At 36.1% G+C, this 27,171-nt stretch overlaps 4 protein-coding genes across 8 annotated transcripts; 1 reads left to right on the plus strand and 3 right to left on the minus strand.

Annotated features, from left to right (window-relative positions):
• Window positions 1–68: 68 nt before the first annotated feature.
• On the minus strand, window positions 69–4,044 carry LOC18603803 (transthyretin-like protein). 2 transcript variants are annotated; one of them, XM_007035990.3, is made up of 6 exons: window positions 3,612–4,044; window positions 3,391–3,479; window positions 2,179–2,236; window positions 1,882–1,983; window positions 1,361–1,517; window positions 69–713 (listed from the first exon to the last, which is right to left on the minus strand). In XM_007035990.3, exons 1-6 carry the CDS (start codon window positions 3,750–3,752, stop codon window positions 259–261), a joined length of 1,002 nt encoding a protein of 333 aa, XP_007036052.1. In that variant the 5' UTR covers window positions 3,753–4,044; the 3' UTR covers window positions 69–258. The 2 variants fall into 2 exon arrangements, with proteins under 2 accessions (XP_007036052.1, XP_007036051.1); XM_007035989.3 differs by having other exon boundaries at window positions 69–716; window positions 3,612–4,034.
• A 247-nt stretch (window positions 4,045–4,291) lies between these two features.
• PTAC2 (plastid transcriptionally active 2) lies at window positions 4,292–8,667 on the minus strand. Of its 2 annotated transcripts, none has more exons than XM_007035992.3 (4): window positions 6,610–8,664; window positions 6,135–6,449; window positions 5,945–6,052; window positions 4,292–4,972 (listed from the first exon to the last, which is right to left on the minus strand). In XM_007035992.3, the coding sequence occupies exons 1-4, from the start codon at window positions 8,427–8,429 to the stop codon at window positions 4,636–4,638; spliced, it is 2,580 nt and encodes an 859-aa protein (XP_007036054.3). In that variant the 5' UTR covers window positions 8,430–8,664; the 3' UTR covers window positions 4,292–4,635. The 2 variants fall into 2 exon arrangements, with proteins under 2 accessions (XP_007036054.3, XP_007036055.3); XM_007035993.3 differs by having other exon boundaries at window positions 4,904–5,046; window positions 6,610–8,667.
• A 3,463-nt stretch (window positions 8,668–12,130) lies between these two features.
• Window positions 12,131–18,355, plus strand: LOC18603806 (uncharacterized). Of its 2 annotated transcripts, none has more exons than XM_007035996.3 (4): window positions 12,131–12,280; window positions 12,481–12,657; window positions 13,553–14,869; window positions 18,026–18,355. In XM_007035996.3, exons 1-4 carry the CDS (start codon window positions 12,266–12,268, stop codon window positions 18,059–18,061), a joined length of 1,545 nt encoding a protein of 514 aa, XP_007036058.3. In that variant the 5' UTR covers window positions 12,131–12,265; the 3' UTR covers window positions 18,062–18,355. The 2 variants fall into 2 exon arrangements, with proteins under 2 accessions (XP_007036058.3, XP_088661063.1); XM_088804937.1 differs by having other exon boundaries at window positions 12,145–12,280; window positions 12,459–12,657.
• A 3,017-nt stretch (window positions 18,356–21,372) lies between these two features.
• On the minus strand, window positions 21,373–25,534 carry LOC18603808 (ARM repeat superfamily protein). 2 transcript variants are annotated; one of them, XM_018117769.2, is made up of 5 exons: window positions 24,522–25,534; window positions 24,286–24,394; window positions 23,465–24,030; window positions 22,313–22,730; window positions 21,373–21,851 (listed from the first exon to the last, which is right to left on the minus strand). In XM_018117769.2, the coding sequence occupies exons 1-4, from the start codon at window positions 25,302–25,304 to the stop codon at window positions 22,329–22,331; spliced, it is 1,860 nt and encodes a 619-aa protein (XP_017973258.2). In that variant the 5' UTR covers window positions 25,305–25,534; the 3' UTR covers window positions 21,373–21,851; window positions 22,313–22,328. The 2 variants fall into 2 exon arrangements, with proteins under 2 accessions (XP_017973258.2, XP_017973256.2); XM_018117767.2 differs by having other exon boundaries at window positions 21,373–21,854; window positions 24,522–25,533.
• Window positions 25,535–27,171: the final 1,637 nt, after the last annotated feature.

Raw genomic sequence — 27,171 nt, forward strand, 5'->3', positions numbered from 1 at the left:
ACGTTGCCTAATTGCTAATGCAGCCTAGCCTGAAGGCGAGGACCAAAACGTAAATTTCTCACGCAGAATAGAAAAGGCTAACAATGCGTTCACTTTTTCAGTTTATTTTTTCAAATACAATCTTCCCCGCTACAAAAAGCAAACAAGTCTCAATTTTCATCACAACAATAACTAACTCACCACATGGTAATCATAGTAAGAGAGATAACACCCTCAATCGTTCAAGCATATGATTACATCAGAAACTCAACATTCCTCTTAGCTCCCGCGGTAAGTTGTGAATGAGAACGGTGAAAGCAGTAGAGGAACGTGAAAATGCTCCAATTTCTGTGACTCTTTGATTTCAAAGACTATTGAGACATAGGGGAAAAAGCCTACCGGGCAGTACTTACCCGTGTTAAAACTTATCCTGTATACTCCAGGGCTCACTGCATCTACCATGCTTATCAAATGACCACTTCGTCCATCTCTATCAGTAGTTGAACATCCTTGAAGAACCCAACCACCTCTATCCATCTCACCAAACAATGGACAAGGTTCACCACCCTTCCACATTTCCAAACGTACTTCAATACCAGCAGCTGGAGATCCCCGAGAAACATCCAAGACATGGGTAGTAATGGGTGGTCGACTTCGAGCTTGGACTTGAGGTGCTTTTCCCGGAAAAGCTTCTAAAGAAGCACTTAAATGCTGTCCAATTATGCTCACACGCTCTTCTAGATTTCAAGAAATGAAGAAGAAAAATGAATGGTGACCTAAATCCAAACCATTTCAACGCAAGCAACTTTGGACTACATGGTACCAAAAGATGAAAAATCAAATGGGAGTTGAAGAAGAAAAAAATCTCTTAAATCAACTGGTGACAATTGACAACAGCTCAAGAACATTTTTAGTAGTTCAAATTTTTTGAATAATAATGTATCAAACTTTTTAAAAACAGTTACAAGCACCCCTTATTCTATTGGAATTGTTTTTCCCAAAAGATTATGTTAAGCATTAGTATTTTAGTAGAACATAGAGGACTACATTGAAAACAAGGAAACTCCTACTTTTGCAATTTAGAAACTAGTTACCATCCTTTGGCAGGAAGGATGTGGTCCTTAGGTCACCAGACATTGCAGTGCTTCATAGCAATTCATTTATTTCAGTATGCATTTGATGCTATTCTTTTAGGAACATGCAAGGTAATCAGCCAGTAGAATAAAGTCTTACGATGAGAGATGGTAAAAGCTGAAAGAGCATGTAGGTTAAGGACCGCAAATGCAAGTGTTGAGAGTCTATGTATGCACAATGAAGGCAAACAATGTTCCATTTTCAAGGAAAAAGAAGAAGTGGAAATGAGAAGGAAAATCAAATTTACCTTCTGCTTTACTCACAACCACCTTTGAATACTGGCTGCCTGTTGATACAGCTTCTGCCTTGGCAGAGAGAAGCTTTCTAAGACGCAATTCCGTTATTTTCATCTGCTCTTTGGCTGCTATCTCAAGCTCAACTATGGGCCTGTTCCAGTACCGATTCTACAAGGGCAAAATTTAGAATTATTCATATCAATTTCAGAATAGTAAAAACTCAGAACATATTTGTAAAATTTTTAATATAATATTATAAATCTATAAAATATTAATATATGGTATATAAGTGCTCAACTATAATAAATTTAAAACATTAATATAGTATTTTGAAGATAGTTATCTTGTTTCAAATTATTAGAATTACCAAACATGTTTAATGTTTTCGAAATTCGAAAAGAAAACAAATCAAAACAAAAAAGAAATTTTTGAAAACAAAAAACATAAACCATGAAATTAAAGGCAATACCAAATGCACCCTTAACTTTTAAGATTATGGCAGCTTCTGAAGCAATTTTAGCTCAAACTTTACCGTCAATTCAGCAAGTATTTCAGTAGCACTCCTCCCAGCTGCGCAGATGAGAAATACATGTCCAAATTTTTGTCTATATCGAGCATTCCAGTCAGATAGTTCCTGAAAGGCCAAGATGATCACTCTTTACAGGAAAGAACTAAGTTAAAAAAAATCGCCAATCCAACAAATATAACGTATTTTCTGCATGTGTCTGCATTTAGGTAGCTTTGGGGATTTTGTTTTCTGAGAGCCTTGTTTTCAGTGCCTAATAGGCTTCATATTATTTTACTTGTTCTACTGAAGCAAAATTCCAACCTGCAAGCCCAAATCAGTGGCAGTTGCTAAAGCAGTTGATTGTTCTCCCTTACTCCACCTGTAAAAAAGAAGTAATTTCAAGTGAATGAACAAAATGGGTAAAGAATCAAAGTCATATTTTTAATAGAGAGAGAGAGAGAAGAAAGGATAAATTCAAAGAATACATGTAACTAGACAGTGCATAACAAGGATGCTATGACTGTTCCACTTTGAAACCAACAAGTGTTGAAGGGTTTGATGATCAAATTGGAACTTGTTTGGACTTAACCTGACCTCATATCATAAATAAAGATAAGTTGATTTGGTTTAAGTTTCATGTCCATAAATTCTCTTTTATTTCCGGGTTAGCTATATTTAACAGATTAAGCACATTTTCCAGTATCCAGGCTTGGGGAGTTCCTTAAATTCTACAATTTGTGCTCTTTGCAATGCCGAAGGCAATTCAGAGACTACTTGTTTTTTACTTGCAGTTACTCTAAAGTCCTATGGAGTAGGGTGCTACAAACATCACTGATTCAGAGATTTCTAGGAGATTTGCTTACTGAGTTGGCTTGGGCTATTACTATCCTAAAAGGGGAGACTAATTCTTCTTTGATCTTGCACTTGGCTTGTACCGCATACATTTATCATAGTTGGAGGGAGAGGAATTCAAAGAACCATTCTTCAACGACAAAGTCTCCTGTTGCAGTTTTTAATCAAATAGCTGAAGAGATTCAGGCTAGGTTCAATTCTTTACATATTCATATTACTAATCCTTTACATGTGGAACTATGTAGGAAATAGGGTATTATTTTCTGTGTAATCTTTCAGCTACTGCTATGTAGGCTTTGCCTTTTTTGGATGATTAATGAAATTTCAATTATCGAAAAAAACAAAGTGTTGATTGAAAACATGAGATGTAAATAAAGAGAAAATTAATTCATGCGAAACAGACATATGTAATTTAATGGCTAAATCGTAGACAAAGTAGAGTCTAAAGCAGTTGAAAATTGGTTTGAACCAAGGTAGAATAAAGCTACAAGATGAGATAATCTAGAAACATATTAGAAAGAAGAAATCAGATAAAGGTCGACATCAGGTAGCGGGTCATATTGATATGCTATGATGTTTCATAATACAAGCATATGGTTTGATGACATCAAGATAGGCAAAAGTAATCAATAATTATTGGTATTGATATAATTAAAAGAGGAAAAAGGAAGAGAGAGAGACTGAGCACTGGTGGTGTGAGAAGAAGGAGAAGGGGATTCTCCGATCTGAGGATGAGCTGCAAATGCTTCCAGCCAACCATTAACATCAACCTTCACCATCAAATTAATAAAAAAAAAAAAGAGGATTTATTACTCCTAGTAATATTGTTTTGTAAAGTATAAGAATAATCGATTAATCACATAAAATAAAATAATTAAAATAAAAATAGAGAAAGAAGGGACCTTGTTGAACCAGATATCCGTGGCGGCAGAGACAGCATGATCCAAGGAAGGAAAAGGAGAGGCCAGAGCCATTTGCTTGGCGAATTGGGTGCTGCCGCAGCATGCTAGCGCTTCCTTCTCATCCACCTTCATCTCCTCCATTGCTACTTTTCTATTCTGCTGACTTGCTGTTGCCGCTGTCACTGAGTTTAGAATTTATGGATCAAAAGACGACCCCAGCAGGATTCGAACCCTCACCAGATGGTAAATAATTAAGAGCCCTGAGTCCATTTAGATGAATTTTCTGGCTCCACAGTAATGGACTTTGAAATAGAAAAGTTTTTCCAAAAAAGAAAGCGTTTTCCCTTGTTTGGTAAATTCATTAATAAATGTTTTCAGGTGCGAAAATTTTCCTGATTTCACAATCACCGTCTAGTAGATTTGGTATCCTTTTCATGTTCATCGCGGTGAACAATGATTTGATCGTTAACGATCTTCAATTACTATGTTTGATGTAATATTATAAATGGTGTTTGGTATTGCACTGAAAAAAAAAAAGAAGCTCACCAAATATAAAATATCTAAAATAATAATTTTTTTAAAACGCAAACAATAATTTCAATTTATATGGAAAAAATCTGTTATTTTATGAGAAATTATCAGATATGAACTAATTTTAAAGAATACAAGGCTCTAAAACATCCTATCAAAATCATTAACTTGTTCTCATAAAATCAATGTCACATATGTTGTTAATTGAATTAGTTGAAAAGGACGATTGCCTAACTACTTAAACCAGAAGCTTTCATCATCCGGCTGCTCGATACATTGCTGCATGAAAAACCAGTTGCGACACTTAGGTTAAGGTCCACCTTTTTCCAGCAATTTGGTGAGCTGATGTCATGGCAAAGACCATTGTTACATTTTCCATTGCAAACAATGGGGAGACTAGCGTCAAATCAACCCTCCAATCTCCACCAATGAACAGAAATTCGGACAGATTTTCCAAGACCGGAAAACTGATGAATAGACTTTGTGTTACTATTTAAGCTGTACCAGCCATAAGCTCTGTTCTTCTCATTTTGGTTTCTGAAATCGCATTATCATGTTGGGTATACTCTACATCACCAGGAGATGATTTCACTCCCATAGAAGGAATGGGGAAGTTACTTAAAGCAATTATATTATCCGCTTTCGACTCATCTGAAGATGAGCCTGTGGCTGACAGAATTCGCTTAAGCTGAGACCGCTGACAGACAATTCGCCCTTTGTTCCACCCAGGGAAAGAAAATGATGACGACACAATATCCTGCAGGAATGTATAGGCAGCTTTTGCAGTTGGAATATCACGGGCAATTGAGCTTTTCTCCATCTGCCCCCGTCTGATCAAGACATAGCACTATAGTTATTTGCAAGAAAAATAACTGGCCAAACCAAGTTCATGAGGTATGTACACCTGGATTTAACATCAATAGATACTTTATAATGATGAAGGAAAGTCCTTCAAGGTGGTTTAATCAATAGTAAAGCAGAAGGAACAATTAATTAAGGGTGGTACAAGGGCAAGAGAGAGGCAACTAAGATCTTCAAATGGTGCAGTGAAAGAGTCATGATAGCATGCAATACAAAAGATACTTGGGCTAAAAGTTGTAGATAAAATAAAATAAGGATTTTAAAGCAAAAAACCACCTGTGATGTGCATATATTGACACTGTCCATTTAACTATAAATAAGGAAACTAACATTTAACTTTGGAGTTAACATATCAGGTTACATAGACAAGTGAAACATACAAACCTGTCTGTGGAGTGTTTCATTCATTGAATAATTATCCATAAAAACAAAAGGGATTGACACAGTTTTCATGTATAATAAATCTCTCTGTCACGTAAAAGATTGAAAAAAAGTCTTAAATGATTCTAAAACACCGGCACTATTACAGTTTAGGTGAAAAAGTCTCTATTCTTTCATTATATCCAAAAAAACCCTTAGCTTTTGATTTGAATTCACACAAACTCTTAACCCCATCAAACCCAATACCAGCAGACATTTTCTATCCACATGGTAGATGACATGGCCATGTGGTAGCTTCAACATCATATATAGGTTCACATCAGTTGCCACATGTTTACGTTATATGCCACATGGACAGAAAAAAGCCTGCTAATATTGGATCTGATAGTTGTTAATTTTTCATTGAGTTTAGGATTTTGTGTAGGTACAAATCAAATGATAAAGAGTTTCTTTGAGTATAATAAAAAAAAAATAAGAGTTTTTTCACATCAAGTGCAATAGTTCAACAGCATTTTTACTATTTGAGCCAAAAAAAAATGAGTTCCATGAATATGACTTACGCTACAACAACAGTAGCAAGTTGAGGAAGATCATCCCCACTTAAGAACATCTTCTGCATACTGTTGAGCCAAATTGAGACTGCTGTGTAAGTGCCACCTTCCCACATCCTGTGAAATGATCAACATCATACTCAAATAAAATTAACAGCAATTTGGAAAGAAACAACTATAAATATAAGTCCCACAATACCTGTGTACATCCACAGACCATACAAGTTTGTTTTTACGGAAAAGTTCAGGGAATAGCCCTCGCTTTGTTGCTTCATTGAGCACCCTTGCAGCCCGTTCTTTCTGACGTAGCCACCAAAGTGCTTCTAAAAGTGCATTATAGAACCTTATTCCAAAGCCACATCCTTCAGAGTTAAGTTTGTCAAAGACATACTCTACCATCTGCCAGTTTGCGTCATCATCATAATCTCCTCTAATCATTTTTCCAATCACTTGATGAATATTCGAAACTTTATTTGTGAGCATCTCATCAAATAACTGATAGGCATCATCCCACCTAAACACATTAAAAATTAGCAGGTAAAAATTATGCAGCTATTCCCATTAATTACTCCAGTTGGTCAGACATTCATCATGACATCAGCCACAGACAAATCAATTCCTCCTGTACATATTAACGGTAAAATAGATTGTTGAATACCTTGAGTTGAACTGACCTGTCGCATTTTGCATAAACAGCCAGCATCATGCAATAGCACATGACACTGGGCAACACTCCTAAAGCTTTAATTTCTTGGAATTGCTCATTGCTCTCATCAACCAGACCTGCAAAGCAATAGACGCTTAAAACTGCTTCAAGGGTCCGTTCATCAGGATCACATCTTGCTTTTTCCATCTCTACATAAGCCTTGATAGCATCCTCAAACTGGCCTCCTTGCCTAAAAGCTTCAATCAAAGCATTGAAAGAATCCCTGTTCTTTGCAACACCAGTCTCATTCATTCTGGACAAAATTGCGTTAGCTTCCTTGTACAATCCACCTCTTGCAAAAGTCTGAAGCAGTGAATTGTAAGTTTCAATGGTCGGGTTGCTCTCTACTTCATTCATTGTGTTAAAGGCAACTAAAACTTCCTCATATAATGCTGCCTGTCCATAAGCCTCGATAACCCCAGTATAAGCCCTGGAACTAGGCACTATACATTTTTCATTCATGTGAAGTAGAATTTTCTTGGCATCCTCATGAAGCCCTCCCTTCCCACAAGCAAATATTAAACCATCATAAGTCTTCACATTAGGCTCAATATTCTCCTCCACCATATCATGAAACAAAGTCACGACCTCCTTAAAATACCCACCCTCTCCAAAAACCTGTATCAAAATATTATATGTAGCAGCATCCGGCTCTGTATTGCTCTCTTTCATCTCAAGAAAAAGCTCACGAACATCATCATATCGCCCATTCCTGCCATACAAATTCAACAAAATACTATATGTAGTAGCATTTGGCGCACATCCGGCCACCTGCATCTGCTTAAACACACCCATCGCTTCCTTAATTGACCCCGACTTAGCATATGCCTCTAACAACACATTATATGACATAATATCCGGCAAATTCCCTCCAGACTCCATTTCCTTAAGTAGCTCTGAAACTTTCTCCAGCTTACCTAACTTCCCAAAACTCTCAACAAGATAGCTATAAGTAGTTAAATCCGGCAGTATCCCTCCTTCATTCATAGTCCTAAAAACCATTTCCGCCTCATTACCTAAACCCCTATTAGCACAAGCACTAAGCAAAGTATTATAAGTAACAATGTCAGGTTGTATTCCTTCATGTCTCATTTCCGCAAACAAACCTAATAAACCCTCCCAATCCAACCCGCCCCTTGCACACGCATTAATCACGGTATTATAAGTTAAAATACTCGGCAAAACTTTGTCTTTCTTCATTTTATCGAGTAACTCAAGCGAAATAGTATACGCGCCGTTCCGTCCGTAGGCGTTAATCAATGCCGTGTAGGCGAAAACACTGCGAGTCACGCCTTGGCTAGGCATTTCGTCGAACACTTCGCGGCATTTCTCGAGCAAGCCTTCGCGGCCCAAGAGGCTGATCATGATGGTGTAAATGTGTTCGTTTGGCTTACACCAGATCTGGCGTTGCATGTATTTGAAAAGTCGTAGGGAACGTTGCCAATCGCCGCGGTGAGCGAACTCTTTGAAGACTAAAGCGAAGTCGTTTAGTGAAAGTTTGTTGCGGAAGACATCGAGACATCTCGCAATGCTGCCACGAGGCGGGAGGCTGCTTAGCTTGTTGATTAGTGTTTCAACGTCGTAACTGTACTTTCCTTTTTCTACCGTCACCGACGGGTTGCCGAGGACCAACTCTCGAGGTTTCGCTCTGCATATTCCGGCTCCGCCGGACAGGAAGCTATGGTTGCCGCCGGTGAAAATTCGATTAGAAGAGAGCTGTCGCCGGTTGAGTGCGAAATTGGAAGGTTGCGTGAGAGCGAGGAAGTGATTAGGTATTGAAATTGCCATTTGGTGCCTTGCATGAGCTTCAAAAGGGAAAACAGAGTTTCTCGAGAATATTTTTGAGGAAATAGTCGGTATGTAGTTGAGAAGATGTTTGTGAATCGTGACGGGAAAGTTGCCGCTGAAGAAGGTGGGAGCCGAACCCGAAAGTATCTTTGAAGAAAGACACGTGGAATTTTAGTGGATAACAGGGGAAGAGATATAAGTTTCGACGGATTGTCGGGGTGGTTAATACCCCGACGGATTCTTTGGTCTTTGGCTGTTAGTTAGTTCGGTTTATGGATTTTGAAGAAAAGGGTTGACCCGATGTTACGGGGAATATTTGGCGGTAAATGGCCGTTTTTCGAACGGTAAAAATAAATCAGAATTTGATGTGTTACGTAAATCGTACATAAATATATAATTTTTGTGTATTTTAAAATAATAATTATATATTTGTATATGGAGTTATATTGGGAGTGTTCCTCTAATTAAGATAGTTTAAGGAATGAATTAAGTTCAAATAAAACTTTATAATACATAAAATAAAAATAATGTTTTAAGTTACTATTATTTAATTCAATATATAGAAATCGATTAATTATGAACTAAATAAAACAATAAATTAATATAAAATCAAACTAAACTCATACATGACGAGACTTAATCTCGAGACTTATATAATTTAAGGTCATTTTTTGTTTACCTCATAAGTTTTTATTTTTGTCAAATTCTTCAAAGTAAGTGGAGTTGAATTATGGGTTAACCTTGGGAAGTTGAATATCAAATAACTGATTTATTATTTGGTTATAGCTGATCTCTTCTAGGAAGGTAAGGTTACTATATATAGACATATATATATTTGATGAATGTGTTTTTTTATACGTATGGCATAAGATTTTGGTTGTACATGCAAGCAAAGGTTAGGATTTTCTTTTACCATCCATCTAATATACTGAAGCTCTTGATGTACAATTTTTTTTTTCTTTTTCTCTTCTAGGTAAAACAACACTGGGAAGTTGCGATGGCTAAGTATTTGGCGTTCAAGGTACTGCTTTGTGTCTGATAAGGAAAGTATGTGGAATGCGTTTAAATTGTTTTAGCCAGCTTGTTCAAGGAAATGCATGTTCTTTCCTAATTTTGCTCGAGATTCTTGCGTTGAAGGTTCAATTACTTCATGCTAGAATTTGTGATATGTTTTGGTTAGATCAAGTTGCAATTCATGTTAGAACGTGTGATGCGTTTCATAGATACATACATACATACTTTTTTTGACAACCTTAAAGCCTCGCAAGTGGCAAGTCCAAAGTCACCGGTACCACCTCCACCTGCTTTTTGAGCTTTCAATCCCGGAGCCTCACTTATCTACCCGCTACCTCACCATCACCACCCTCCCCACGCCTCGCAATGCAAAAGGACCGCATGCATGCATCGAGCCACGTTTTGATCTACAATCGGTCCACATCCCCTCCTTGTTGGGGCGCGTCCACAGGGAAAGGGAACAAAGAAAAGAAAAAGAGTAAATTACGTAGAATTCCCCTAGTTTTGACTTTAAATTACACATTAGTTTGGACAACCTGCATCCCATTCCCACCTCAAAGTTATAATAATAGCAACATTGCACACATTCCTACCGTCACGACTTCTGTTCCAGGTGCAATGGAATACACATTATATCAAAAGTTTTTTTTTTAAAAATGCCCTTTATTTCATAGAAAAAGCCCTGTAATAATGTCTTTAATTTACCATACAATGCAAATGTACGTAATTTCTTTATTTCATAAATTAAGTTATACCTCTTTCCTTGGATCTTTGGCAAATAAATAATCATCTCTACAAGTGAGTGTATTAATTTGGCCTTGGATGATTTGTTTCAAAAATTTTGAAAATTAAACTAATTGAACCATAGAAAACTAATCGAGTCAACTAAATTATCTCATAAAATCGAAATCAAACTATATATATATATATATATATATATTGATTAATTGGATCGATTATTTCCATTATAACTAAGTTGGTAGAGTTGCTTGTTAATTAAATAAGTCAATTTCATACCTATATTTCTAACTAAAATTCTTAATTAATGCTTAGTCATTAATTAAATGTAAAAATATAAGAAAATCACTTTAAAAAGGAACTTAATTAATTTGTAGCAAAGCAAAAGTAAGAGAGCACTGTCTTAATATAAGAAGACCAAGAAATGACTCGATGCCTATCCTATATATGTTTATTTATTTGATTCTAACAAGAGTGAATTGAAAAGAAATCGAGAGTAGGAGTATATGATTAAGCTCATCCCGACTCAAACCTTTGGCAGGAATGGAATATATATATATGTTCGCGAGGCTCTTCTGTTTAGCCTCTTGCTGCAGATCAGCTTCCTGACTTTAGTCGCCCCGTTCAAGGAAGAGACCCTTGATTGTCCTTACTAGATCGATCGTTGATGCATGCAGCTGCTAAATTTGCTATGGGTCGGTCTCATCACCAACAGCCAACGCAACGCAACCTATCTAATCCTTCAGGCCTTAAGAGAAACAACAATCTTCAAGCATGCATTGCATTTCGGGCTCCCTTTCTCTTACTACACCTTGGTTGTCCTGAAAGGCACGTGCATAGCAACAATCTGTAGGTCCCCACATTGCTTACGGGGGTTCCAGTGAAATTAAGAAACCTGCGATTAAGGAAGGAAGAAGATCATAAAGAGGAAGCGAAGGTTATTGGATTTTTAGTTGTCAAAATTCTGAAGCGAAATTACTTAATTCATGCTATTATTTGATATGGATTTGAGTTTCTTCAGCATTTTAGTTCTCCGTTTTCATAATGCACAAGATTAATTACAGATAAGAGAGAAAGTAGCGTAGCGTAGCTAGCTAGCCAATCAAATCATGTTTCAGGTATGAAGTATGATTTTTGACAACTTGAAATTCGATTTAACACTTGTTTTTGTTTGGTAATAAATTCTTAAAAGCATTATTATATTAATTAATTATATTAATATTGCTATTTCTTTCTTCTTCCTTCTCTTTTTGAATGATAATTAATGTGTCTTAATTATTTTATATTTTCTGTACGTTATCGTCGATTACTTCCATGCAATGCCATGTACATTTTTCAATCCAGTATCTTTTCTAATTAAAGTTAAACTTCAAAGTGTCTAAAGAAAAATGTTTAATAACTATATATGTTTACTTACGTGAATTTTTTTTTTATTTTTTATGTCTAAAATAATCATTATTCTTTAATTTGAATCCACATTAATTTTTTTTAATTGTATCATATAAACTCTTTATTTTTAACCACAATTAATAATTTTAAAATTTAATATTAATTGATATATTTTATCTGCATGGCATATGACTTATTAATTGATCTTTGATGTAATTAAGTTAATTTACTTTATAAATTATTATGTAATCCAATAATTATCACGTGTCTTACTATGTGAATAGAAAATATCAATTAATATTAAATTTGATAATTATTAATTTTTTTTAAAGTTAAAAACTTTGTATAGATAAAAATAAGAGTTTCTTTAAGTATAATAAAATTGAGATTTAATTGTATAACTGTATATAATTTTAGGAATTTTTTTAATATTTAAACTTAAGAAAGTATAAGACCAAAACCGAAACCCGCACCGGTTCAACCGTTTTGTCTGCTGACGTCTCGTGTTGGTAAATAGAAGTGTCAGGAGAGGGTGGTTTGGTAATAACAAAAGTAAGTTTCAGTTCCTAACAGACAGCAGCTTGGAAAGGGAGAAAAAACTAAAACGACCTCCTTTTATTCTGTTGTTGTTCACTGTTCTTCTTCTCAACTTGCTCTGAGAGAAACAGCGTCAGTTCGATGCATTGGTGACTACAATGGCCGATTCTGAGGTAAAATCTCTAGTACCCTTCTATATATCTAGTTTTTTTTCTTCTTTTCCTTTTTTTGTGTGAATTTTAAACTGTTTTTTTTGTCTTTTTGGGGGTTTTTGTTAAAAAGAGTTGATTTTGATCTTTTTATTGGTTCAACATGAGTATACTCCATGTGGGTTTCGTTTGACGTTTTCAGTTTTGGTCTTTTTTTAAAAAAGAAATTGACGGCTTTGAAGAAGGCTTATGCCGAAATAATTCTGAACACGGCCAAAGAGGCGGCGGCGAGGATAATGGTGTCGGAGAGAAAGGCTCTCCGGTATCAGCAGGAGCTGTTCGCGGCGAAAGATGAGGCGTTGCGTATGTTGCTTAGGTTGAAACAGATGTTGGATGCGAAGGTAACTGTTGGTTTTTGATTGTTGTTGTTTGGCTTTGTGTCTGATGATGCTTCGGTGCGGTTATCATGAATTTTCTTTTTTTCACTGTTATCTGTTTTGTAACCTGGGTTTTCTCTCTATACTTGTTTTTTGGTGATGGATGTTTTTGATGTTTGATTGAATTTATTTGGTTGCTTTTATTGTCAATTTGCTGCGTGGATTGTGAAGAGCTAGTTTGTAACAAATATGTTGTTTTGATTCATCTATTTGTTACAAACATTCTGCACGGTGAAGTGAGCTTGAAGAGACGCAACTTGTGAACTGGAATTACATTTTTAACTATGAATTTGTTTGCTGTTATTTGTTAACAATTGTATTTGCTTTGCTCGGAATGGTTTGCTTTGATAGGAGGTTATCCATCAATGAAGCTAACACCATTTAGTTTTTTTTGTTAAATATTTATAGGCTTTATGGGAAGACGAATGTATCTATTCATGCAAATTAACCGGTTTATGTGCATAAGAATCACCCAAATCTTGTCATGGTGAAAGTGTTAAAGTAGGGTGCATAAAACTTATTTGGTCTAGTAGATTCAAGCAACTAATCGAGGTTGCATGTTTCAACTTTTGTTAGACAGTTCCACTATAGTTATCTCTTGGTTGGTGTTTGTTTTGTCCATGTAGCTTTTGTTCTGTGTCACTCAAACCAGCTATGATTGTAGGAGATGTCTGACTTTTATAACTCAAATTTTCATAAACCTTTCCTTATATTTGAAGGGCCATACCCTTATACATATGCCCATTCAAGGTATCTGATATGTATATATATCATGGTTATGCCTGAGAAAATGAGTTAGTCAGTGCAATTTAGCCAATACTGAACACACATCATAACTCGCTCTGTGCTATGATTGTAGGTTAATGAAGCAGAGATGATATCCTTGAATCAACAGAAAAGAATTGAAGAGCTTGAAGCACAACTGGGGGAAGCTGAGGATATAGTTAGAGATCTTAGAACAGAATTGAGAGAAGCACAGGATGAGTTGGAGAAGCTGACAAAAGACAGAGTGCAGTGTTTGGGCAAACAAAAGTCAAAATATGATCTTGCTGCTTCTGTAGAGATATCTCAGGAAAATGGAATCAACAATTTTGGGTCTGCCAGATCTTCTTCACCTGATGCGGAAAATGATTTTGTGACAGTTTCTGACATCAAGAATTCAGTTCTGAACGGAACATATGTGGGTAATAAGTGTTCTTGTACGGATAATTGCTATGTTTGTAACCCTGATTTTGCCTCCATAGTAATGAGACGCAAAGAACCTGACCTGTATAGAAATGGGTGCACTCAGAGGATTCGTGCACTTGAAAGGATTTGTGCAAAGAATGAAAAAACTAGAGAAGGTGAAGAAAGTAGAGATATGCATACAAAACTTTCGCTGAGAGCTGACATGCGTAGACCAGAGGAAAAAACAGATGAGTTGAAAGTGATGCAAAGTGATGCATACAACATTATCCAAGTTCTTCCTCTTAGTCCTTTTCACAGGAAAAGGAAAAGAGCTGCTAGATATAAGAAAAATAAAGTGCCCTCATCCATGAATATTTCTGATCAGGTTGTAGCAACGTGTCAAGAATCTGATATATTTTGCTCCGAAAGTTTTTCACTTGCTGTTGCTGATAATGCTCAATCTGGGGAAAATTCTAGGATCTTTGAACATGATGCTCAGAAGGGTCTTCATTCTCCTTCAATCCCTAGATCACCTTCAGATGCAGCTAAAGGAATTACTCAATCAAGACATGAAGATGTTGGAAAGGATGATGTGGAGTTTGTAAAAGCTTGTGATTTCCAGAATGACAAAAACAATGATAAATTGCTGACAGACAAAAAGGAGCTGACAAGACAGGAAAGTGGATCTGCTGACAATTCAGGGGTTCCATCTTGCAAAATGGAGCTTGAGATGGTTGGCATGTCTGCAGTAAACTTGGATGTTAAAGTGTCTGAAATAACTGAAGGGTCTTCTACTCAACCTGTAAATAATAAGTTTCTCATGTACACGTTTAAAAGAAAGCGGAAGAAGGAGTTGATGAGCAGCCCTGATAGAGATTCCTCACTTGATGATGGCATTTCACCGAGGAATACAGAGGAGAAACAAAACGGCTTGCTAGACGCAGAAAAGTCCACATTGTTAACTGAATCATCTCGAGACAGCCGGCGCCTAGCACAGGTTGCTCATCAGGTTGGTTATCAATTATCATAAGTGCTTCTTTACATGCATTATGTTTGTGCATGGACTGGCGTAGGCATTGGCTAGTGCATGTGTCTATGTGCTTGTGTGTATCTCTAAATTAAGATGTCATATCAGACAACAATTACCTGTGAAGAAACTTGGGTTCTGATATTTTACGTTTGGCCTGACTTGATATGGGTAAGTATAGATCAATTTGGGCCATAAATTTTATTTTAATTGATTATATGTTTTGAGGTAACTTAATTGGGATGCTGTCAATGTCTACTTGTTCCCATGTTCAATTTCCCCAAAAAGACATATTTACTAACAAAACTTGATGTGAATTCCAAGATACACTTTGAAAGAAATACCCTGCCAATAATTCCTTGTTCTTCATGTCTTAACTATCATTATTATCCTTATTTTTCATGGAATATACTTTCTTTTATTGCCTTTGATCATTTTCTTGTGATCTCAAAGTTCCTCTCAATCTCATACGTGCACTGGCTGTACAAATCATGCTAGTACCCATTCTTTCATCCTCTAGATAGATTGTTGATTTCACTTTTTTCAAAACAATAACCTCAATATGAATGTTGTTTGGCTTTCTGCTGGCAAAAATATGACAGCATAGTTTTAGTGACACACTTGTTTTTACTTTTGCATGAGAGTTGCAGCTCCTTCCTTTGAATGAGAATGAGGGCTTAGCTGAGAACATTCAACACTTTCTGAAAATTGCTATGCTGTTTTTCATTACTATTTGACTAAATGTAACTCTAAGATGTGGTAGAGTCATCAAAGAGACTGTTGGTGCAATCTCAAGAAATACTAAAATATGTGGCAAGTTGTCATTTTTTTATTGTGGGTGAAAGGCGATTCAAACCCACTCCTTGAACAGGAAAACACATGCACCTACCAAAGCCAAATGCTCAGGTGCATTTACCAAATGTTTTGAAAACCATATTTTTGCCAAAGCTCTATTTTATTTTCTTCTATTCCTATTTTAGTTATTAGCCATGCTAACAATCTTGACCCCCCATATTTTGCATTCAACAATGGCACTGCAAGGATTTTGATAAGGGGATATTTGAACACATAGAATTAGCTCCTGAAAGGTGGTAGGATCAAACATTAAGCTTAATCTTTGTCATGTGACCTATGTCTAAGGTGAGTGAGTTCTCTTCAATCTTTTAAGGGATGATGAAGCTTTATCAATTCTCCTTGCAATGTATTGCATTGTCATGATTGTAATAAATGTATTCTTGACAAACTAAAGTACTTGTTACATTGTTATTGAGTCATGTTCTATGTATTAGTTTATCAGACATTTAGGTCCTTCATTTGGTGGAATGTGTAAGCCACCTCCTTATTGGGTCAATTCCTGCCATAACTTATTAACTAACTTTTGGTTTTGATTTGCTCTGAGACTCTCTTAGATTTTTTTGTCAAATCAGAAATTATCCCCATCTTAATTTATCTATCACTATAAGTGCATCCTTTTTTTCCCTATTCATTAAATCATTTATATTTGTTTTCCAACTTACCTTCCTGACGTAGCAAGTTAGCGTGAAAACAAGGGCTTACACTTGATAGAACTTTTAAAATTGATAACCAAGTTTCAAACACAGAAACTTACACTCAAAATTTGAGAGAAATATAATGTCATTCAATAATTTAAAAAAATTAGTTATCTAACAATTAAGCCTAAAGGTGGTATTTATAATTGTCTACTCCTACTTAACCTAAACTTGGAATGCAAGTAAAATAAATTAAAATAAGAAAATATTCTACCTTAGACTGCCTTGGAGTACAAAAAAAGTAAATTCCTAAACCCATATTTACTTGTCATCCTAGTAAAACAAAATAAAAAGATAATCTATTATACCTATAATTCCTATGTAAGATTCATAACTAAACAAGGAAAACATTAAAATTATGAATATGCACATTTATGGTTTTTGGGTTTTTTTCTTAGCTTCTAACACCTAACTTGCTCTAAGAAATTATCTGTTAGACGTTCTACGTCACTTTTTCATGTCAGAGGAGACTACTTTAATGCTTGCACATATTAACTTACTTGCTTTTGTTACACATGCACTTCTTTACTCCCCATCGAAATCCATTGGGAACCGTATCATTTTGCCTCCATTCTGTTATATTGCATCTAATACCTCACCGTCATGAAATGAAGGTGCGAGAAACAATTATCAATCATCTTTTTTCTCTCACAAATGATGTCACTTGTAAGTAACAACAGCCCTTTTATAGACTGAAGCAAAATCTTGAGATTCAGTTTAGTGTTAAGCTTTTAGGAATTCATGCCCTCTTAAAAAATGTAATATGCAATTGATGGTTACAATAAAGCATAGACATCTAATATTGTTAGCGTGGTGATTTCCTCATCAATTTTGAAATGGACCTTTCAAAGTTTAAACCCCAGGTGACTAAAACAAAGAGTTGCTCATTTGCATTGGAGCATTTTAATGCATGGTTTTACAGTTTGGTCTACTGTTGCATCTTGCCTTGTCCTGCCGGTAAGAAACTGCTTCATCTGTGCTTTCCATGTTTTTTCTTTTTTCTGTCTTTGAATGTTTGAAATGTCATTTAGAGATTGGCATGATGGGTTGATTGCTTAGAGATGGACATGATGGATAGGTCAATTTGGGGCTTTCAATTAAGGGTTTTATTGCCTCTGTTGTTGTGAACAAAGATCAGGTCTTCCTGCATTTACCCTAACATTTATGGTAGACATTGACCTAGTATCATAGGGAAGTTTGCTAGCATCTATTGTAGATGAGACTAAACATGAGATTTTAAGTTCTTAATTCTACTTCTTCTACATTATTCTCAGTATCTGTTTCAACCTTCTGTGGAGTTCCCAGAAACATTTGTCTTTCTTGAAAATTCAATGTGATCAATCTGTTCAATACAAGATATTCCACCTTTCTCTCTCTGCTAACCTGGTTTGAAAATGTCCAGTAATTATTTTTACTTTTTATTTTTTATGACCCCTATTTCTAGAGCTCACATCATGCATATATTAATTTTTCTCAAGCAGCATGCTGCCTGTGTTTATCATTTGATATCTATTCATGACAGCTACAATCTGTTGTTTTTAATCATAATACTACATATTGATTTGTCTGTTATTTTTCTCTTTGGCAGCTCATATCATTATCAGAAAAGAAGTGGCTGTTGTAGATGTGGCTGGCTGGTGCATTCATTGGAGGATGCTGAACTGAAGCAGCAAATTGAAGCAGTCCCACTTAGGGTATAGATGTTGAACCAGTGTTTTAGTAAAGAATGGGCATAAGAAGATAGATGGTTCAACTAGGAAGAGCTATAGGTGTTGGATTAATTATAATGGTCATTATATCCTTCAAGTCATCAACATGCTGTATGTCTTTAGTGCTGTTTTGGTCTCATTACTATATTTAAAATATGTGAAGATTTAACTGTTTTGAATTGGCTTTAGTAAAATGATCAAATTTGCAATTTTTGCTCACTATTTCGTTGTTGGGTGCAAAAAGAGGCTGAGCAAGATGATGCTTGGTCCCGGAACATATGGTTTATACCAATGGAAAGCCAAAAGCAGAAGACACAATGATGAAACACAGGTCTGCTCTCCATGGTAGTTAGTTGTCCAACTTTATACAGTGTTTGAACGGCGGGAACTTTGGATGTCCTTTGGGAACAAAATGCTCATGGCCATGCCCGCACGTTTCAAGTCAGAATATGCTTACTTTTGTTTTTAAAGGAAAACACGTCATACGCAACATTAAATCCTGTTATAATTGTTGTCCAAATAATTTACAAGTGATTTGTTTTTGGTTTTTTTTCTCAAACTACACAATTAAATCCTGTCATAAAGCATCATACTACCTGAACTTGTAGAGTTCATATTTATGTAATATTAGATCAATTAAAATCGTGTGTAAGGGCGGCATTGTAAGTTTTTTCATCGGTGGTTAATTTTGGGAAAAGAAAAAAAAACAAAAGAAGCTTCAAAATTAATATTTGAATATGGAATACATACATACATACATACATACATACATACCTAAGAAAGTCTGAAAACAGGTAAAGACCGCAAAAAAGGGCTATATCCTGTCAAATTCCTTGTGAGCTTAACTTAGCTTCGCAGTTAGCAACCTCCAACACCAAATTCTCATACAGAGAAAGAGAGAAGATGGGGTGGGCAAGCAGAGCGGGGGATTGGGCCTTTAAAGGGTTCACAGCGGGTCTAGGATTGGCCACCATTTACCTAACCGCCACTTTCTCTGTTAATGTTTACAGAGGCCTAGCCTGGCACAACGCTCAATCGGTATTTCTTCTCCTCTTTGCTTTCTGCCCTTTCCTTTTACATTCTGTTGATTCGATCGAATCCCATCTATTTTTGTTAGTGTTTTCATCTTTTTTATGCTGGGACTTGGAATTCCGTTTTGATGATATTGAATGATTCAGTGGAAATCCAATTTTTTTTTCATGCTCCTCCAGTCCTTAACTCAGAACCGGTGCCAATTTATGGACGCATAGGGGATGTAGCATTAGCCCATGATTCACAGTAGCTATATTTTCTTTCGTTGCAGCTTTATGTTAATCGGATGGCCTGCGTATGACCTGTTTTCCTCCATAAATCAGTAATATCACATTAATAAAAATTTGTGCTTTATTTAATGAAACCTAATCCTTGTGAGCAGACCAGACCACCAAATCTTTCTCTTTCGAGGAGTTGATCCAATATTATAAAGCTCGTTTTTATGCTTAGGGTATATGCTCTTCTTTTGTCATAACCGTATTCTTTTTCAACCAGTATGCATTTCTGAGAGGTATTTCGAGCTACTTGTTATAGTAAATGATAAATGTTTGTCACAATATGCAAGGAAACATGTTTCTGCTTTCCAATATTTACATGTCTCTGAAATGCCCTCTCAATTTGTGTTAGTTGATGTCCGATCAGATCTGCATCCATCTTCTCATCACCTCTGGAAATCAGATAATGGAGTGTTTGGGTCGTTTGGGAGTATTAATAGTATGTCTCTACATGGTTCAGAGCATAATAGCGTTTCTTTTTTTAACTGCTACTGCATCTGAAATCATTTGTGAAAGATCTATGAGCTGTGCACATGTCAAAAGGATTTTATAAGGACTAATCTACTTCAAAAGCTTCCTAGATGATGATTAACTAGAAAATTGAAGTCAAATGAAAACCATGAATGAGAGAAATTAAAAATCCTTTCAAGTTGTAACTATGGTTTTTGTGAAAACACTTGGAAGCTTTAATTGGAAGCAGTGAACGAAGAGAGTTCCTTCAAATAGTTTTAGATTAGATATTTTCTTTGCTAAATTCATCTAAATGAGAGTTATTTCCGTGTGTGTGTCCGCATGTGTTTGCATGTATGTTCATGCATATGCATGGATTTTGTTGCAATTCACATCTTGTTTTTCATTTTCAACTAGAATTTCTGACATCTTTATTCTGTTGCAGAAGGTTGGCCTTACTCACAGTAATAAGGAACTAGAATGCTTACCTTTAAAAGTGGTTAATTGCATTTTCTTAGCAGGCTTGGTAAAGGACTGGTGGCTTTTTCTTCCCTTTGTGCCTGGCTAGAGTTGGAACAACCTATATCATATCTTTGTTTCAACCATCAATCTTAACTATGCATTTTCTTCACTGCCTGCCAGTTATAGGGACTTTACATTTTATGGCGTTATCTTTATTGGGTCGACTACATGTAACGTTACTTAGTATTGTTTGTATAAAGTATTTTAAAAATTACAGCTTTTTACTTTATTAAAAAGAAAGAGGATGAAGATTGAGTAAAGACAGATTTTGCATGTGTGATGAATCTGATACTTTCAGTCCTGAGGTACTGTGTTTAATAAATCAGTAGCAGCATTGAGCCTCATATAATGTATGCGTGTAGGTTATCAGTTCCCTTTCAGGTGTTACAGACTAATTTTAACAAATTACTGGCTTATGAATGAGTGCAAGCTGCTAGGCTGAAGCTTAGCTTCCTTTGATTTTTGATCTTCACTATTGTCTAATATGGAGTATATGGTTATTGGTAATCTTTTAGCTGATGGAAATGTGCTGTCAAAATATTGAGCTCCTTTAGTTGAGATTTGACTGTCTTTTTCCTTTGTTTTTTTTTTGTATTTTTTTGAGCAGAAAATTGAGAAGCAGGGCTCGACTGAACAATCCGCATAACATAGCTCCCGGCGGCAAGGGAACTCTGGTCTTAAATTTGTCAAAATTTGTGTCCTTAAAATCACAATTTACTTTATTTTTAATGTATCACCAGATGGACTTTGAGTTGAGTTTCAAGCTGAGGATTCTTGGTCTTGGAGGTTTTTTTATTTTTTTTTTTGGTATTAGTGTGAAATAACTTCTTGATTTCACTTTGAGAACTGATGCAGAAAAATTGTTCTTGTTTTCAGTTATACGTATATCCCAACATGCTCAACCTCACAAGTTATTACTGGTTTATACAAGAAAATAAATTCATGTATAGGCATCAATGGTAAAGCGGTAAGTTTATCTCTAGCGGGACAAAGTGTTAGGTTAAGAAGCATTTGTCTTAACTTAATTAGACCCCCACCCACCATCATAACCTGGCTATGAGGACGCTCATCATCGATTTCAGGTGATTTATAAATCAAGAACAAACCAAATGTGTTTCAGAAACATCAGGAAGCTATACACATCTTCACACACTACACCACTCTTTCTCCCCTTCTCATGCCTCAATTTACTAGAAAATTTTCAAATTATCAGATGACGCCACTTCTCTTGGTCTCTCCACAAGATGCAAGACTGTAGACTTTCTGAGGTGAGTTTTAAATGAACTAACTGCATAACAACTCCACCACGCAATTTGCTATTAAGCTACTTCATAATATAAGTGGATTATCATCTTTGTTGTCTCCCTTATCCACCACTGACCTTAAAAATTGAGTGCAATTCCCAAGTCCCGACCATCCTGCAAACCTGCTAAAAGGGGAAATAGAACCTCAACCACAACTGTCCCAAAAGAAAGAAAGAAAAAGCCTATCTCACGTCTCATGTCTGAAATAAACAGAGATGGCCTATGAATGCCTACGATGGATGACAATTGTAAGGACATGAGAATCCAGGTTGATTCATGGATGGCTATAAATAAAGACAAGTTGCTTCTCTAACTGAAAGCTTGAATTTCAAGGAAAATGTTAAATGGCTGTTCTATGGGACATGGGGGCAGGACCTACTCCACCCCCAATAATAAGGAGCAGGAACCTTCCTTTTTATTTACTGCTAGAGAAGGAAATGATTTATATTCCCCAGCAAAATAAAGGCATGCACATAGGAGTGGGTTGCATATCCAAGTCTCAGAGGAAATATTGACATTCAAGCAGGTTGTGCCAAATCAAAGTATAATGAGATTACAAGGCAAAAAATTTCATAATAAATACCTGCTGCTTCTGGTGGTCACTGATGTGCTATCTCAGAGACACGCCTTGAATCACCGTGAATTTCTGCCAAAGGGTTCATAATGAATCCACCACCACCTTGAAGCCGTAACCTATGGTTCTCCAACTTAAATGCTTCAGCATTCCAATTCCTATCAGCTCTACAACGTGTGGCAGCCACTGATGGGGTGCCGCTGGACGTAGAAAACCTAGAGGTAGCGTACCGGCCTTCTGTTTTCCTCCAGAATTTTGAGCTCAAAAAACCTGCAGCTGGTAGTAGGCAACAAGTGGTCCTGCTGGAAGTAGACATCCTTCCAGTTGATACAGCCAAGTCATACGAGATCTCATCCAAAGCCAGTTCCAGACCGTGCACACGTGTCTCCAGTGAATGCATCCCAGTCTGTGAGCTACAAACGAATCTCTAGACGAAAGAAGGAAGAAACAAGAGAATGGGAGAGATAAAGCTTTCATGATTTTGTTTTAGTACAATCAAAGTAGATGGAATAGAAAATGCTAGAGCATTTATGCCTCCTTCAGATATATGAAGTAATTAAGATTATTCTTTTCATTTGTATGAATACATACAATAGATGCTTGCCCAGTAATTTGAATTTTAATTGTATAGCCACAAACAATGGCACTACCCACTGTGATATCATCTCAAGCTTTTAATCATTAAATTACATGAATGACAAATGGAGGCTTAAATTTTTTTCAATATCATCAACTAAGAGAGAGCAATGCCTCTATCAATTGATGCACAAATCTGATGACCTGGTTAATCTTTGTCCACCACTGATCATGAACCAATTTTAGTATAACAGTAAGTTCACAACTTGTAAGTCACAAGGATCCTGGTAATAATGCATGGATATGCCATCTTTCTTTAACTTCAAAGAGATTGGTCGGAAGAAAAGATAAATAATGGTGGCTTTTGGCATATTCAATGATGTCATCACTCAGGGATTTACCAGATGATTCAAAATTAAGTAGTTTAATTGACTTGCCCAAGTTCACTTATTATGTGAATAGTGCAATGCCCTAAGCACACATAACGCTATTGAAAAAAGCATCTTCGCAGATATATCACTAGTACAGTCAAATTACTGGATGGTAATTGAGAGGATATTTAATTTTCAAGCACTGGAAACAAACCTGTAGGAGATCTAGTAGGCTAGATTGCTGCTTTTCTATCTGAACCAGTTGGCTGCGGATCAAAGATAAATCCTCAGAGTCTTTGTGATTTGCATTGAGATTCTCAGAGGCATTACTAACCACAACAGTGGATTCAGGGGTTTCCTCGTGACAAGGAGCCACACGAGATCCAGACTTTGAACCACCAAATTTGTGCATCTTGTCATCAGAATTCTTATTACTGAAAAGCACTCGCTTTATGTCAGACTTTGCAGATTTCACGTTCTCATTATTCCTCCTTCGTGATACATTCTCACTCCTCTCCTTAAGACTATCCTCACATGCCCCTGTCACATTAGCAGCATGAGGAACAGCAATCTCGAGTCTCCAGTCCAGGGGCTTCTTTCCATTCACTTTCTGAATTGTTGCCTTTAAAGGACTTCTCTTCCTAGCTGTGGTTGCAAAGGAACTCTCAGGCGGAGTTGACCTTGTAGTAAAAGTAGGTTTCTTCCTCGTTTGAGGAACTGCAACATCCACGTTGGAAGAAATTTTAGAGCCAGGTGGATAGCGTCCATCACTTGCGTCCTCTGTTTTCAGAACAGAACCAAATCCAGTATAAACAAAATCAGACACATGCTACCAAAAATAGTGAAATTATTCCACAAAAAAAGGGATCATATCAAACTTGGCAAATTACATATAAACAAGTACCAAATAAGCAGTTCATATCAAAGATGCGACCTTCCTAATTTAGATATTCTAGTAGACAATCAATCTACCAGATTAAATAGACCACATTACCAGGAGATCTAAAGCTCATCAAACAAAAGAAGATCGCATACCTTTACTAGAAGCCTGTGATAGAGGCGGTGGCGACGCCTCTTCTGAAAAATCCGGAACCTGCTTCCACGCCTCCAACATCTGACTCATAACCTCCCTAGCAGCCTTTACCTATATGATCCACATCCAAAATAGCATTGACATTAAAAATAATTTAAAAAATCAAAATATAAATGGCCTTATTAGAATTTAAATCAAAATTAAACTAAAAACTAGTATATGTTAAACAGCGAAAAACCTTATCAAATCTTCTAGCCTCAAAAACTTTCATACAACTGGTTTTAAACTCAGCCAATGAATCCCTCTCAGCTATCGCCAGCCTGCCAAGCGCCTCTGCCGCCCCCTTCCTCGCTGCCCAATCCTCACTACTCAAAAAACCAATCAAACATCCCACCAATCCCTTCATCATCCCTTGACTCAAATTCGACGCCCCACCCGAGCCGATCACACTCCCGATCACCACCATAACCGCCGCCTTCGCCTTGCACGCATCGGACTTCACGAGTTTCTCCAGCTTCGTCAGCATCCTCCCCAGCCTAACCGCATCCGGGTCGGGCGATCCGTCGATCGCCGCCGCCAAACACAATGCCGCTCCGATCTGCGCGTTCGGTTCTTGCTCCGTAAAAAGAGCGTCGCTCAAAGGCTTCAAAAACGAAGAGGAGAAGTTGCATTTGGTGAGGTTAGTGGAGAGCGCCGAGACGGCATCGACGCAGGCGGAGCGGACGGCGGAGTCGGGGTCTCGGAGGCGACGGAGGAGGCTAGAGAGGATTTTATGGAGGAAATGAGGGAGAGAATTTGGATAAGTAACCGCCAAGACAGAAACTAGCTTCACGCATTGCTTTCGGACTCCGCATTTATCGGATGAATCGACGGAGAGAATACAGGAAAGGAAAGTCGGAAGGGAAATGGCATCTAGATTTCTAGAAACGGACTCGAGCTCAGCTGCAGCGAGAGAGAAGGTGTCCCGGTCTCCGAGCTTGTTTAGGAGAGTGTTAATTTTGAGTTTAAAAGACTGCGCCATATCTTCTTTCTTACTGGTTTCGCTGCGGCGGCGGTGCTGTCGGTGGTGGTGGCGGTGGCATTGGGCGAGTCCCCAGTGCTGGGAGATGACCGAGGTTCCTCCGCGCCTTTTTAAGTTAGGAGAGGAAGGAGGGTCGTTAAAACGGCAAATGCAACGGTGACGTTTAATGGCCTCTTTTGGTAGCTTTGATTTGTTTGTTTTCTACTTTACTCAAGGTGGGAATTGGAATGGGAAGGGGATTGGGAAGAATAATCGGGGAATAAGCAGATGTGGTAATTCTTGCTTAGGAATTAATTTTATGTTGTTGTAGTAATTAAATTTAATAGCATTTATGATGTTAATTAATATAAAGCTTGTTAAAATGTAAGGGCTTAACAAATTAAGAGGGGATTGGGGTAAGCTTAATGACTTGTAAGGTTAGTAGTAGTCCATTTTAAGACAGCTCAATCACATGAGATGATATTAATTTTTAATTGTAATTGTTGGTGTTTTAAAGCCGCAGCTGCATGCACCGACTGCTTTATTAATTAGAAAAAAAAAGAAGACGAAGCATTTTCATTTTCTTACGTTTTTTTATACAAAATAAATTTGCACAAATCATATACTTTTTAAATGTTGCAGATATTTTGATTTTGGACGTTGAAAAATCATTTTCATTTCATCATGAAATTAAATATTATTTTTAACATTTTTACAGGGTGTTGGTCAAATAAGCTTTTTGGAAATGGAAGGAAGGACCACTGAGGCTGAGGCAGAGGAGGCATGTGAAGGAATGATGCACGGGCAATTAATACATTAAATAAATAAACCAACGAATGCGGAGTTAAGAGAAGGAAAAGAAAAGTCAATCTCTAGTGGATGAAGGAAGTAATTCAGAGTTACTTGTTACATTTGATACTTTATAATATAATATGATTATAGATAACGTAATTGTAAGTAATGTGATTGTAAGAAAAATAACATTATAGTGTTCGGTATATAAGTAAAATAATGATTAAAATACAGAGAAGATAACATTACAACATTTGGTTTATAAATATTTTGTTGGGAATGTAATGTTAATTTTAAAATTATTTCTATTTATTAAAATATAAGTTTAATATATTTATATTTTTTATTATTAATTTTTATATAATATCATCTTTTAAATATATTTTTAATGTCATATATTTTATTTTTATTTTTTATTATAATTTTATAATTTTTTATTTTTTAATATAATTTTTTATATTATATATTTTATTTTAATTTTTTTTACTTATATTATATAAATTTTAATTTCTTATATTTTATTTTATTTTAATTTTTATATTATATATTTTATTTTAATATTTTTTATTTTAATTATAACGTTATAAAATATTTTTAATAAAGTAATAATGTTGAAATGTGAAAGTGTCTTTAAAAATATTATAAAGTGCAATATAATGTGATTGTATTAATTTTGAACTGTAATCATATTATATCCCTTGATTGTAATGTGATTGCATTATAATCTTATATTACAGTAATTTATTATAAAATAAACACTATAATATAATTTAATTGAGCACATTATAAAAAATATGCTTTCACTTTTTTCATACCAAACGTTACCTATCATGTAATGTGATGTAAACATGAAGAAAGTTTTTCTAAACGAATGAATGGACAAGGTTGCGATGGTGTGTTGGATTTCTGAACCGACACTGCATTAAGCGACAAAGAGTTGGTAGCACAGGAGATGGGAATCAAAAGCTTCTTAAGGCCCCCCATATATCAGAATCAGTTAAATCGGTTGGTTGAGTTTAATTAGCTCAATTATCAAATTAAGCAGGCCGGCAGGGCCCCCTTTAGCCTTTGATTTTGCTCTTTTTTACAGCGCACC

The sequence above is a fragment of the Theobroma cacao genome, chromosome 3 (assembly GCF_053813885.1).
Source record: "Theobroma cacao isolate CCN51 chromosome 3, ASM5381388v1, whole genome shotgun sequence".
NCBI lineage: Eukaryota > Viridiplantae > Streptophyta > Magnoliopsida > Malvales > Malvaceae > Theobroma > Theobroma cacao.

Excerpts from the sequence above, each read along its gene's own strand:
- LOC18603803 (XM_007035989.3), bottom strand. The coding sequence starts at position 3,752 with ATGGAGGAGATGAAGGTGGATGAGAAGGAAGCGCTAGCATGCTGCGGC. Across the intron at positions 3,480-3,611 it reads CGGATATCTGGTTCAACAAG|GTTGATGTTAATGGTTGGCT; the intron begins GTCCCTTCTTTC and ends TTGATGGTGAAG. Across the intron at positions 2,237-3,390 it reads TCTCACACCACCAGTGCTCA|GTGGAGTAAGGGAGAACAAT; the intron begins GTCTCTCTCTCT and ends TCTTTTTTACAG.
- PTAC2 (XM_007035992.3), bottom strand. The coding sequence starts at position 8,429 with ATGGCAATTTCAATACCTAATCACTTCCTCGCTCTCACGCAACCTTCC. Across the intron at positions 6,053-6,134 it reads TGGTCTGTGGATGTACACAG|GATGTGGGAAGGTGGCACTT; the intron begins GTATTGTGGGAC and ends ATCATTTCACAG. Across the intron at positions 4,973-5,944 it reads CTTGCTACTGTTGTTGTAGC|ACGGGGGCAGATGGAGAAAA; the intron begins GTAAGTCATATT and ends TGTCTTGATCAG.
- LOC18603806 (XM_007035996.3), top strand. Across the intron at positions 12,658-13,552 it reads AACAGATGTTGGATGCGAAG|GTTAATGAAGCAGAGATGAT; the intron begins GTAACTGTTGGT and ends CTATGATTGTAG. Across the intron at positions 14,870-18,025 it reads TAGCACAGGTTGCTCATCAG|CTCATATCATTATCAGAAAA; the intron begins GTTGGTTATCAA and ends TCTCTTTGGCAG.
- LOC18603808 (XM_018117769.2), bottom strand. The coding sequence starts at position 25,304 with ATGGCGCAGTCTTTTAAACTCAAAATTAACACTCTCCTAAACAAGCTC. Across the intron at positions 24,031-24,285 it reads ATCACAGGCTTCTAGTAAAG|AGGACGCAAGTGATGGACGC; the intron begins GTATGCGATCTT and ends TTCTGAAAACAG. Across the intron at positions 22,731-23,464 it reads GCCTACTAGATCTCCTACAG|AGATTCGTTTGTAGCTCACA; the intron begins GTTTGTTTCCAG and ends TCTTTCGTCTAG.